This window comes from Cetorhinus maximus, chromosome 7 (genome assembly GCF_964194155.1).
Source record: "Cetorhinus maximus chromosome 7, sCetMax3.hap1.1, whole genome shotgun sequence".
NCBI classification, from domain to species: domain Eukaryota; kingdom Metazoa; phylum Chordata; class Chondrichthyes; order Lamniformes; family Cetorhinidae; genus Cetorhinus; species Cetorhinus maximus.
Genome location: NC_135885.1, coordinates 44,244,178 through 44,257,822, shown reverse-complemented (window position 1 = coordinate 44,257,822; position 13,645 = coordinate 44,244,178). Strand labels below are relative to the sequence as shown.

Below are 13,645 nucleotides of genomic sequence, written 5' to 3'. Positions count from 1 at the left end.
TAGAATATAAGATCAGGGAGGTTATGCTGGAACTGTATAAAACACTGGTTAGGCTAGAGTATTGTGTGCAGTTCTGGAATCCGCATTATAGGAAGGATGTGCTTGCACTAGAGAGAGTGCAGAGGAGATTTACCAGGATGTTGCCTGGGCTGGAGAGTTTTAGTTATGAGGAGAGGTTGGATAGACTAGGGTTATTTTCCCTGGAGCAGAGGAGATTGAGGGGGGACATGATTGATGTGTATAAAATTATGAGGGGCATGGATAGGGTAGACAGGAAGGAACTTTTCCCCTTGGTGGAGGGATCAATAACCAGGGGGCATAGATTTAAGGTAAGGGGCAGGAGATTTAGAGTGGATGTGAGGAAGAATTTTTTCACCCAGAGGGTGGTGGGAATCTGGAACTTACTGCTTAAAAGGGTGGTAGAGGCAGAAACCCTCATAACATTTAAGAGTATTTGGACGTGCACATGTGATGCCATGGCATACAAGGCTATGGGCCTAGTGCTGGAAAATGGGATTAGAATAGTTAGGTACTTGTTTGACGGGTGCAGACTCGACGGGCCGAAGGGACTTTTTGACCTCTATGACAAATGGCAAGTACAACACCACAGTTGAAGTCAAACTCAGAAGGTTCCAGCAACAGACGCACAAACGCAGATGGAAAATTTCAATTTGTTCTATAAAAAACTTGGCAAATATTTCCCTATATTATCTCATAAAACAGAAATTATTGTTGATTTTTTTGGACATTCACTTGATGGAAATAGAACAAAATAATAGAATTACCAATGTCCTGATCAGTTCTATAGTCTGGGAAGATTTCCACAAATGACTTAGGTTTTGAAATATATTAACCATAGCATTCCTAAATTAGAGGGGTCAAAGGCAAACTGGTCGAATATCAAATTTCATTAAAAAAGACATTTTACACTCTGAATGGCTTAACACATGAATTGCATGATTAGCTGAACCAAAAAGTGTTGAGTTAACAAATTTTAGTAATAGGGTACATTAAGTAGTCTCCATGTTCATTGGTTTGAAAGGAGGGAGAAAACTAGAAGGATTAAACAAATATTCTTGCATCTGCTTAATAATGAGCATCACCTACTGCAAGTGTTTGTGTGGGGACATCAGGTGAGGATGGGACCAAGGCAGTAATGCCCTCTGGCGTTCTCGCCAAGGTCAAATAGTTTGCTAATATTCAACATAAATATTTATAAATGAATAAATTACAACTTGGACAATGCAACAGAGGGTAACTGATACTTGTACAACTGTACCACGTCCAGGAGTCAGCATTTTCAGAAAACAGACATACATTGGTCGGAAGGGGATGGAAAGATAGTTTGCTAGCTTACATGATGGAACTGAAGTACAGTGCAATGTCCTCATAAAATGAACATAATAACAATGTTAAATAACTGTAAATGAGGAAATGCCCCTAATTTTGTTCAAATTCTGTAACAGTTTGTTAGAATTACATTTCATACATGTTTTAAATTATCAGTTTTTAAATGATATTCTATGATAAGTAAATATCATTTTACTTTATTTTTATGAAGTAAATTAACAATATAGTCCCTGTAGGCCAATGAAAAATGATATCCTTTCTAAAAGGCGGATTTGAAAGAAAGCATTTGTTCTCCAGTTACATTATTAATAATGGAGCATTTACCTTGTTCAAGTGCCTTTAGTGGAAACCAGAAAAGGATGATGGAATGAACCAAGGCATTTATGCAGTGACCCCAGAAAACCTATAGGGAAAACAAATTTCCAGAGTCAGGAGCCAGCCAAAGGCATGACCTCCATTTTACCCCGCCTCCATAAGACACAGTTATACAGGATGTAAATGTGCTGGACTTGTTTAACTTCACCAGTAACATTTTCAAGTAATGGAAACATTTCAAAGTGGTTTAACATTGTTTCAGTATAGCTTATTGTGGCTAAATGCATTTTCAATGAGTCAGTTTATGAATTCACATTTCATCTAAAGCTCTTCAGCTCAAGGTATTTTGAATTATCCTCACAAAGAAACATAGCTAATGAGAAACTTACAAAGCAAAGCTATCATCCATTGGTGAAGAGTGAATCATAATGTGTATGAGCTGTAATATTTTTGATCATTACAAATTTCACATCCAGCGCTCACCTGTGAAATATCTGTTGCTTGTAGACAAGTGTCCACTGTGCCCACAGGGTGCGAGTAGTTCAAATATTCCATTGATCAGAAAATAACCTCTCATTGATTTCTCAGTATCTCTAAAATTAACTATTTTGGGATACATTTTACATTTGCTGAAGAAAATGAACCAATAAACCATAACCGCCACAAAAATAATGAAGTGCATTTATTGCTCAAACTCCTTTGAGTGATCATGTTGTTTACTCATCCACCAAGCTAAATATCCCTACAAATATCGTTTTTTTTTAACCTAACGAACACAAAAATAAAAATAATTCTGGGGGTGTGGAAAATCATATCTTTTAACACCGAAAACTCTATTCCACAGTGGGTTTTTTCTTCTCTCAGGAGCCTCAGCCTTTTCTTGTAGTATTTCCAGTGTTTTTGTCTTTCAGCCAGGCATCCACTTATAATATTTTTTTTAAAACTCTGTTCAATTCTGAGTGCAGAGCCTGCCCAACACAAGGATGTCTGTGCAGGTTTCCAGCAGAACGTATCAATACATGTATGCTCTAAATCATGCTAAACCCCAATGCCCTGGCCTCCAAGTTCTCTTTACACCAGCTTCATGGCTAAGGTTCTTTAGAGCTCTAAGTCTACACTTTGTTTTGAAAAATGGCCTTTATGTCCAACTCAATGATAACTTGCATTGATCGAATGCCTTTAACAAAGTAATGCCCCAAAGAACTTCACAAATAGGGATAATGAAAATGCGTGCCTAGCCAGGAAGTGAAAGAAGAGGTGGCCAAAAACTTGGTTGAGATGATGGATCTTGACAATATTTTTGAAACTGGAGCAAGGTAGTCAATTTTAGGTAGGAAGCTCCAAGTGTAGGACCAAGGCAGCTAAAATCTCTGTTACCAATGGCGGGATATAAAGAATTAGACAAATGTACTGTCCGGGAAGGAATACAATTCTGCAGAAGATTGCATAAGTGGGTGTGCCAAGGGGGATTTATAGATAACAAGAATTCTGAACTTAATTCATGGAGGATGAGAAGCTATTATAGGACTCTGTAACACGTTTCACCGATCATTTCATGCCTGCTTTATTTCCATTGAGAGACTTATTGGGTCACTTTCATTTCTTGTTTTGCTACAATTGGTTTAATCCTCAATGTGAACCACAAATGAGATAATCTTCCAAGATCCTCAAGAGTGTGAAAAAAACACTGTGTTATTGGGCCCAAGTTCCTCTTTCCTTGAGTACTGATAGACCCCTTGACTGGATCTGAACCCTGATCCTCATGCCTGGTACAGTCAGCTCCCAGGAGGGGGAACCAGATTTCTCCTGGATAGACACCAATAAGTACCCAAAGTACCCAGGTATCCAGGTGGATGACCTGTTTTTCGAGATCTCCATAATGCTGAGGCCATTGAATGGAAGCAGCCCTGAATTGACACTGCCTACAATACCCCTTCCCATAGAGAAAATATCTCATCACTTCCTGACAGCAGCACGACTGAGAGCAAGAAATCAGTGCACTGACAAAATCAAAACTTCATCCTGCCATCCTATGATGCTGCATTTCAGTGCTCTGATGCAGAGGATGCCCTAGCTTTTGTCTTTCTGGGCCAAACACTTCCGTATCACATTCTCTCAAAGATCACCTAAAATAAATCTTAAATCAATATCCTCATTAATTTGTATATATCTCAAGTTGCTGATATTAATGGACACTGATGTTCCGATTTAGAATTTTTCACTAATAATGCACCAAAATAAAGCCCTTTCTAGACTTCCCGACAGAAAATTCAAATCGGACAAACTAACAGACTAGATAACCACAAATAGAACTGAATGGCCAGGACTTGGAATAAAGTGGTTGGATACCCCTACTCTAAATGCATAGCACCACAAAAATGCCAATTAATGCAAAAGTCTTCTCCCTTTGGTGATTTTATGAAGTGCTCTTGCAATTTACACTGTTACCTACACAACTGGATTTTAATTAATTCTCAATATAAAATTACATTGTCTTCTTGAAAGAGATTTTATGGGTCATAGTTTTCATATGTTAGTCAGTAATGTCTGCGCAGCCAACAATCAGAACTGCCACTGCTGACTTTGATCAACAGTCTATGGGAAAGGAATCAACTGGGGATCAGTATAGTTGTCGTATGGAGGTCCTGTAGCACAGTGGGTAATGACCCTGCCTCTGAGCCAGAAGCTCCAGGTTCGAGTCCCAGCTCAGGACTTGATGGCTAAGGAAGATGCATTCACAACGTGGCCAAAACAGGTTGAGTACCAATGGCAGGCAGTAACAGTGAAAGAGATTCCTGGTCAGCCATTCCTGGAAAGAAAGTTGGAGTCTCTACCATCACTATCCCATAGCTCCAGACTACAACATGCATTTTAAAGTGCATGTTGCCACAGCACTCAGGCGCCCTAAATTAACACCATAGTTATTGTAGAGTCAACTTCCATTATGAGCTGCAATTATTGAAGGGATGCTGCCTTCAGGGCATTCACACAATCTTTCATAAAGCTCTATGTTTTAGGTAATTATCGAGATGGAAAGTGTACAACATTTCCAAAAGTTTGATTACCACTGGGATTATGTAATTCTCAAGAATGATCATAAGACTTCCTATCCATAATACAGTTCTCTTTCATTACAATGTTCTTTGAAGACTAGCTAAAAATTGCAACACAACAAAGATTCTGCTTAGATTGAATTGTACTTTTTCAAAGTGCTGTTTCACAATGACTGCTCTAGACACTAAAATTAAATATTGATGATGGATTTTCAATCTATTTAAAATTACTGTGCGTGCTTTCTGAATGGATAGTATCTGCTGGGTTAATGTGCATCCCTTCAAGCAGAGGTGGTCATAATTTTAAATATTAGAATAATAGAACATCAAATTTGCTTATGCTGATGGTCCTGATTCATGCTGGAGTATGGTTAGGGAAATGCCAGTAACCTCCCAGTACTCCATCCAAGAGGCCATTCTTCATTAGACAGTGCATATATTTTGTTTATTTGATCATCGGAAGTTAGAATTTGGGATCTTGCGATGCCTCAGTGAAGAGCATGTAGCATGACATACTAAAAACTAAGAGTGGGTCTTTCTGTTCTATATGATCTAGCACTATACCATATGCAATCTTCAGCTCTAAACGATAAGCAATTTAATTATTTATTTTATGCATGTACATGCTAACCTCCAGCATTTCACACTAACATGCGATTAGGAGCTGGTCGGTATTTGTTGACAAGATTCAGCATAGACCCTCCCTTCAGTGCCATGTCTGTCTGAGTGCTATTGTTAATCCGAGTGATTGTGGATGCCACATAATGTAGGCAGAATTTTTAAAAATTATAGCAGTTACTCTCAATTGCATACAGTGACCTTCCTCTTTTTAGCAAGAACACTGAGGTCGGGCATTGCTAAGAGGGGAAGAAAGAGACAGGATCAACAACTGGAGAATGGAAAGGAGAAATAGACAGCAATTAAAGTGAGGGTGAGAGAAGGGTCAGAGTTGGGAACATTGCTTCATGGTTAAGATGGGTGGAGAGAGCCAGGATTAACCAAATGAGAGTTGGAAGGTAAGAGTGCCAGGGTTTGTGGATGAAAGAGATTGTCAGCTTAAACTTGGATGGTGGAAAGAGATTGTTAGTTCAGATGGGGCTGGAAGATTAGTTGCAGTTTGAGGAGTTGCTGGAAGATGATTACCAGCTTCAATTGGGTTGGAGGAGTTGTCCCAGATTAGGTCAGTGGAGGAGACAGCATCAGATACAATACCTACATGAACTGGATCTAGATAGGATGTGAGTCTTTGTGAATTAGGAAGGGCAATTGGGTGGTTAGATGTGAGAGAGTGACTGTTGAGATAACTTTTGGTGAAGGCATGCCTTGATCAGCTTGTTGAAAAAAATCTATCAAGTGTAAACATGCTTATAATGTAAATATTCAAAATTTTCCAGGGAAGCACACTCATAATTCTTTTTTTTATTGCACCAGAACGAATGTTGGGTGTACCAACAACTTAGATTACAAAGCATGTGTACCTAATTTCTCTGCATGTCATGGGCATAGAATCAGGATTGTTCTCAAGTTGCCAACATTTAAGGAGCTGAATCAGCTCTTATGTGCTGTTGATCATCTTTGGCTAGTTTTCTAGGTTGACATGTTTACTTTTACAAAAGTGCTTTAAGACAAAATGTTTAAAAATCCTGGAGAGAAATCATCGCGACATTTGAAAGGATAGTGCTTTTGTCATTTTCTTTGAATAATTCTCTTTACCAGATATAAAAATATTGAAAATGGGAAAAAAAGGCTGTTTTGGGCTGACAATCACGCATCATCCAATTGGGTAATGAGTCTCTTTGCTTTCTAATGGTGTAGGAAGGCAGTGCGTCTCAAGGATGGACATGTTGGCTAACTAATGGCGGGGTAAGTCATGTGATGAAACCTCCAGGAATATATTCAATCACAGTTGGCAACCCTACTGTTAGTCCTGGGAGTCATGAGGCCGAGGTGAGGGGTGGGGGTTAGAAAGGGAACACAGTTGGCAGGAATAGAGAAAATGGAATATCCCTCATTGGAGGTTAAATGACCTTCAAGCAGAAGGTGTTTTGCCTGTGGTAAAAAAAGGAAGACTCTCGCATCACAGAATGAACGACCAGCAAATAAAACTCAATATAAAAGCTCACTAATTTGTGGACAAACCCCCAGATTTGAGACTAGAAAGTCACCAGAATTACATTTCGACAACACTGTACAGTGACAAGCACTGGCACATGTAAGAATAACACTAAGTTCACAATAATTAATGCAGAGAATTATGGTTCCACAATAAACCTTAATAGGACACAAGGAGCAAAGTTGCACATGGGTTATCTGGATCATTGATCAGCCATGTCACAAAGTTTTTAACTACCACACATTCTCCATGTGCACAAAGAATGCCAGGTCACCTCGAGTCATTTAGCATGAAAATTAACACCCTTTATTGTTTCCGCAATATCATGATTACATAGTCCCCTAAATCAGTCAAACATAACTTGCTTAGAAGCAATTTCCTTTTTTGCTTTATTTTTAGGACAGGAACATTAAATATAAAAATAAATTCCAACTATTATTTTCTTAAATTGCCACATGAATATTTATATTCATTCTTTACTAGCATAATCTTCTATTTCTCATTTTAAAAAACTGAAAATTGCATACAAAACAACATACATATAAAATAACAGGTTGGAATGTGCACCAACAGACAAAATAGTTTTCTTTATTCCAATTTCTCGACCTTTCCATTTTGTGTTTCTGAAGGCAGTTGGCTCAGAGATTCTATTATTTTTTAATTTTCTGATCCTTCAGTTATGTTTTAATGATAGAATTTCATTTGCTGTCATTCCTCATGGAGCCTGCATTAAGCAATATTCATATAGCTAAACAATACTCAAATATGCAGCTTTCAGATGATCTGCTACATAGGTCCAGTTGAAACATCACAACTGATTTTCATTCCCCTTTCATTTCTCCTGTCTGGAATCTTTCTATGTAAGATGGTTGAGATTGGGAACTCAGCAGAGTGGTGGACTGAAGTGGAATTCCTCCACTTTGTCTGGTGATTCCTGCTGTTGCAATATGGAATACCACCATGTTACCTACTAAAAGAGTACTTTTCTTTGTTGCCTAAGTTGAGACTGCACAGGATCCGTGTTTTTTGTGTCTGCTTATGTATCCATATTAAGCAGTCAGTAAGATTACTATTAGTATAGCATAGCAGATTATCCCAATTCTGAATAAGGAAACTATGCAACAATTTCACTTCAGCAAAATAAACAATAACTGTCATTGACTGCTGTAAATGTTAATGGTTCAAATCTCAGTGAATACAGATTTCAATGTAAGTAAAATGTTGAAATCAGAGAAGAGTTTTATTGACTATATTCTTGGACTAGCTGGAAGAGGTGCAACAAGGTACTGAATAAGAAGTCTCTTTCTGGCCATTATATATATTCATGCCAGGGGGCTGGTCAATTTTGAATCTATATTTAACATTTACAAAGACACACATTGTGAAAGTATTTGGACAAGTCCGTCCTCCTTCCTGCACCATTCAAACCAGGTGAACCAAAGAGCAGGACTGACTGTGGATAGCTGCTGCCAGACAGTCCTGCCTAAGGAGAACAACATAGAATTAGGGGCAGGGATTTTGCCATAATTTAAATACCAGTGAAAAAAATCAATTGATGACTTGAAATCAATACAGATTAGAGGATTTCTATGTGCTGAAAGATTACACAAATAAGAAATCAGGACAATGTACTGAGGCTAAGTTGATCCAGTTTAGTACTTTGACCCTAATTAGACATGCCACTTAAAGACAATAATAGCTGCGACTATGCAACAAGCCTAAGGATATTACAAAAAATGGCTGTGATTCATGATATTAGTGAATAATTGGACAATGACTGTACTATAAGGCTAATGGATTTATTAAAGGACAATGGGAACATAGACTCTGACCTTTGTAGTGGATTAATGCGATCAAATTTTGTAGTACTGAGGAACCATTAACAAGCTGGTCAGGTTCCACTATAAACAGATCATTGAAGTTGAACTGTGGAGGCAGTGAGAGAGTATATGAATGCAAAGTTAGCAAATCCCATTCAGGATAGGAGAGATTAGAAAAATTGCTTTCTCCACCCACAGAACTCTGCCCCCGCATCCAATGCCTCCTCTCTCCATCACCTCCCCAGCCCTCCACAACACCCTGCCCTGCCCCACACCCCCCTCCCCCAACCCAACCCAGGGATAGTATACACAAAGAATAGATTGCCACCAGAGGTAATTAATGTCATGTCAGGCACTAAAGATTATTTGGTTAAGTAAAACAACAGATGAAAAAATTTCCATGGAAAATATTGGGCCTATGGGCATGTCAACTCTGAAATGTAACTGGAATGAACATTGTGCACTATATTTTTGAATGATTTTCAGAACCCCCCATTGGATTAAAGCCTCCCTGGAGTATGCCCAGGTCAGCGTCTACCCCCTCAGCATTTCCCTGTGCGTGTTCATCCTCGGACTCACTGCTGGACTCATCGTGTGCAGCTGCAACCACTGCGTCGACATCTTCATCGTCCACTACATCCCCCCTATCCAGCACAAGATTGTGCAGAGTGCAGCATGCAACCACTATCACCGAGACATGACCTGGGGGGTACTGGAGTGTGCCCCCTGAGTGGTCCAGGCATCAGAAGCACATCTTGAGAAGACCGATGGATCTCTCCACCACAGCGCTTGTGGTGCCGTGGCTCCTATTGTATCACTGCTCAGCTTCTGTTCTTGGATGGTGGAGAGGCATCATGAGCCACCTTTAGAGGGGATAGCCCTTGTCACCCAGCAGTCATCCATCAAGCCGGGCTGCAGCACGGAAGAGGCTGGGACTGTCTGAGGCTGTGGGCATTGTGGGAGTTGCCTGGGTACCTTGCACACACTTGTAAAATCAACATCCTGTGGTCACACACTATCTGCACGTTCATGGAGTGGAAGCCCTTCCTGTTGACGAAGGCACCGGGCTCACCTGTTGGTGCCTTGATGGCCACATGTGTGCAGTCTATTGCACCCTGGACACAGGGGAAGCTAGCAATGGCTGCGAAGCCTCTGGGTTGCTGTGTCTGACTTGCCTGGTCCCAACGGTAGTGGATGAAGGTCAATGCACGTCTGAACAGAGCATCTGTCACACAAGTGTGGACAGACGATTGGAAGATACTGCAAAGGTCACTCACCGGCCCCTGGAAAGAGTCAGAGGCGTAGAAGTTGAGGGCAGCTGTGACCTTCAGAGACACTGGCATGGGGTGTCTACCCACACAGTCAGGCCCATTCATCTGACAGGTATAGTCCACTGGCTCCCTTGAGAGACGGAGCCTCCTTTGGCACTGCACCTCAGGCATATTGATGTAGCTGCTTCGCCGCCTGTATGCTCTGGCAGCAGGATAGTGGCGCCTTCTGCAATCCTTTCCGCCTTGGACTGCCTCGTGGCCCTGCGCTCCTTGTGCCTGCGCCTGTACTCCCAAAGGTGGCTCCCCTGGAGGCTGAATGTGCACTCCTGGCCTCCTCCCCCTTCTAGCCCTCCCTTCCTCATCAGAGGAGTTGCCTCCAGTGGACAATTCAGCTCCCATTCCCAGGCTAAGGGAAGGCTTCCAGAAACCTGCAGGCCTAGAAAAGATTCCTCACTGCAGAGTGCTGACCTGAAGGTTAAGAGTCCAGAAAAAGCAGCTGGTATGCATTTTGCAGATCACACAGGCAAGTTTCAAAACTTTCAAAAATAAATACTTGACTGAGCACACTCGCGACCCTAGTGAGTGGATGAGGGTAATACAAGTGTGTCCTACCCACCTGCCTGTTGCTCCCGTGTGCCGACCCAAAGATTGTACGGGCTCCGAAAAATCGACGTCGATTGGTGAGTCAATGGCCTTACGTGGCCTGTTAATTAATGGCGGGCGTGTATCGGACATCAATGTGCACCCGCCCAGCAAAATATCGTGCTGGCGTGCGGTAACATCGGGATGTTCGCCCAACGTCACTGCGCATCATTTTACGCGCTGACGTGCGGGGCCTGCCCCCGCACGCTAATGGGAAAATTCTGCCTCTAATCTCCACTCGTACTGATTCTACTTCACGATCTCCTGAACACAGATCCTTTCTCACAAATGTCCTGACAAGTGTTTAAAGTATTGCTTTGTACCTGCCAAAGTTATTTTATTGATTAAAACCGAGGTTTTAGAATTATAAATATTTTGTTTTAATTTTGCCTATTTTACCCTTTTTACACCAATGCAAAGAAAAAGATAAAAGCTGTAAAATCAGAAGGCCTAAATACATATTGTACAGAATTGTTTCAAATTATGGGTCTGCACTCTATGCTAACTTGGGATCAATAATACCAGTCTCTCCCAGAAGTAGAGATTTTGCCCCATTGTGGATACTACGAAGTCATACTTGCCCTCGTGTGTTTCTACTATTTTCTTGAAGGTGAGCTGATAAACACTTTAGAGATACAATATCAATTATAAACTAATTTTTAGTTTTGTTCATATGCAATATAAGGAATGAACGGGATATGTTAGACAGTGAATTTCGATCTATTTCATAATGCTCCTTATAAAATAAAATTTAGCAGGCTCAATACATTCTATGAATTAGGAAAATCTTTAATGCTATTCAGTTCTAACCTCCAGAAGGTACACTCTCCCCTTGTGACCATTGTCCCTCCTAACCTCTGTAGACTGAACTTGTGTTGCAACCAGAGAGAGAGAGAGAAAGATTTCGCACTCCAGATACTCCCCAGTTGTCTAAGTCAGAAGGTTGGCCACACAAACTGCCAATTCCCTCTGTCTCTTGAACTCCTTATACTCCTTTAAGAACCCCCCAACTAAATATTGGGAAGATTGAAGCAATTGTCTTTGGCCTTGGCCACAAAATCCATTCCCTGGCCACTAACTCCATCCCTCTCCCTGGCACTTGTCAGAGGCTGAACCAGACTGTTCACAATCTTGGTGTCATATTCAACCTCAGTGTGAGCTTTCAACTATATATCTGCACCATCACCAATACCACCTATTTCCACCTTCGTAATATCGCCCAACTCTGCCCTAACCTCAGGTCATCTGTTGCTGAAATCATAGTCCATGCCTTTGTTGCCTCTAGACTTCACATTCCAATGCCATCCTGGCTAGCATCCCGTCTCCCACCCTTCATAAACATAAGGTAACTTAAAGCTCTGCTGCCTGTATCCTGACTCGCACCAAGTCCAGTTCAGTTCACTCATCACCTCTTTGCTTGCTGGGTTACAGTGGCTCTTGGTTAAGCAACACCTCAATTTTAAAATTCTTGTCCTTGTTTGCACATTCTTCTATGGCTTTGCCTCTCCCAATCTCTGTAAACTCCTCAAGATCTACAACCCTCCAAGATATCAGCACTTCTTCATTGCATGCTTCTTGCCCATCCTCAATTTTAATCACTCCATCATGGTCAGTTGTGCCATCAGCTGCCAAGGTCCTAAGCTCTGGAATTCCTTCCCTAAACCGCTCTTGCTCTCTGACTCTTTTTCATTTTTAAAGCACTTCTTTAAACCTACTCTTTGGTCAAGCAAATTGGTCATCTGCTCTAATATCTCCGTATGTGGCCAGGCGTCAAATTTTCTTTGATGATGCTTCTGTGAAGCGCCTTGTGACAGCTGATTATGTTAACAGTGCTTAAAAATACAAATAGTCCTTGTTGTTAAAATCCACACAAAGCTTTTGTCCACCTAAATTAATATATTATTTGGCTCCGCATCCATTTTTTCTAATATTTTTGTTAAGCGCCATATAAATGCAAGTTATTGTTGAAGGATTATTATTGGTTAGGGTAAGAAGTCAAATCTCAAACTTTCTTCCTTGCCAAGAAATAAAGAAGCACATCATGTGTGGCAAGATGTGATATGGAATCTATACCTAACAAGAGGAAGTTGTCTCCTTAAATACATTTCTGATTAGATTCAATGAAAATGCTAGCCAGAAAAGGTGAATTGAACAGCATTTTCAGCTTTGTTATTTTTTAGGTTACAAGGAGTTTTGCAAAATAAGTATTAATTCTGTGCAATTTTTATTTTCATAAATAAAAGAAAACATTTTGTTGATTTATATTTGACTTTATCTTACTAAGAAACCAACCAATTTGCTTCTTGAAGATTAAAAAAAAAGGTGACACACTTGAGTTTAAGGCATCCAGTTCCCAAAGCAAAGGGTTCGGAACACGAGAATATCTAATTCCAGCCCCAAAATTGCAACAGGTAAAATATAATTTTTTATTCTTAGCATCACACTGAAGCTGCCCTTATGCATTTTACATAGTGCTGGGGTTCCATAATATTTACCTTTGTGTTAAAGCAATCTGCATTCTGGGTAATCTTATAAAGCTGTGGAAATCGCAGCATGTTCTCTTGACTACATGTCCTTTCAAAAATGCCCAATGAGAAGGGAGGTAAGGCTGTGAAAATCTGGAGAGGGAATTGAAAAGGACTTCCGTGAATAAAAAAAAGATACGAGTGTAAGCTTCAAGTGCTTTATGGTTACTAAATCACAAATTCTGTACTAAAAGTTATTAAAGCCCACGACATTTAGAATAAAGTATGCATTTGATAAATTATACATATTTCACAAATACCAAGGTGAAAAACATCTTCTATTTACATAGCACATTTAAGGTAAAATGGGTCCCGAGGCTCTTCACAAATAGAAATAAGTAAGAGAAAGGAATACGAGAGTGGAGGAATTAGGAGAAATGATTGAAGGTGTAGTTGAAAAATCTGTTTTGAGAACATTTTTAACGGTGGAGAGGAAGTGACGTTTAGGAACCGGGATTCAGAGGAAATAGTAAGCATCAACATATTTGGCTCAGATGGCACCATTCTCACTCCTGCCTGTAGGTACAGGGTTGGGTGGCATCGCTTTAGCTCACAA

At 40.3% G+C, this 13,645-nt stretch overlaps 1 protein-coding gene across 3 annotated transcripts in view; it reads right to left on the bottom strand.

Moving 5' to 3' along the window:
- The window catches only part of atp8a2 (ATPase phospholipid transporting 8A2), a 624,855-nt gene that overhangs the window by 97,838 nt on the left and 513,372 nt on the right, over positions 1–13,645 (bottom strand). For all 3 annotated transcript variants that reach the window (XM_078545400.1, XM_078545401.1, XM_078545402.1), the window contains 2 exons: positions 13,060–13,182; positions 1,675–1,753 (listed from right to left, as the gene is read on the bottom strand). In XM_078545400.1, the coding sequence (XP_078401526.1) occupies positions 1,675–1,753; positions 13,060–13,182 (202 nt within the window). The remainder of the gene's footprint in view (positions 1–1,674; positions 1,754–13,059; positions 13,183–13,645) is intronic.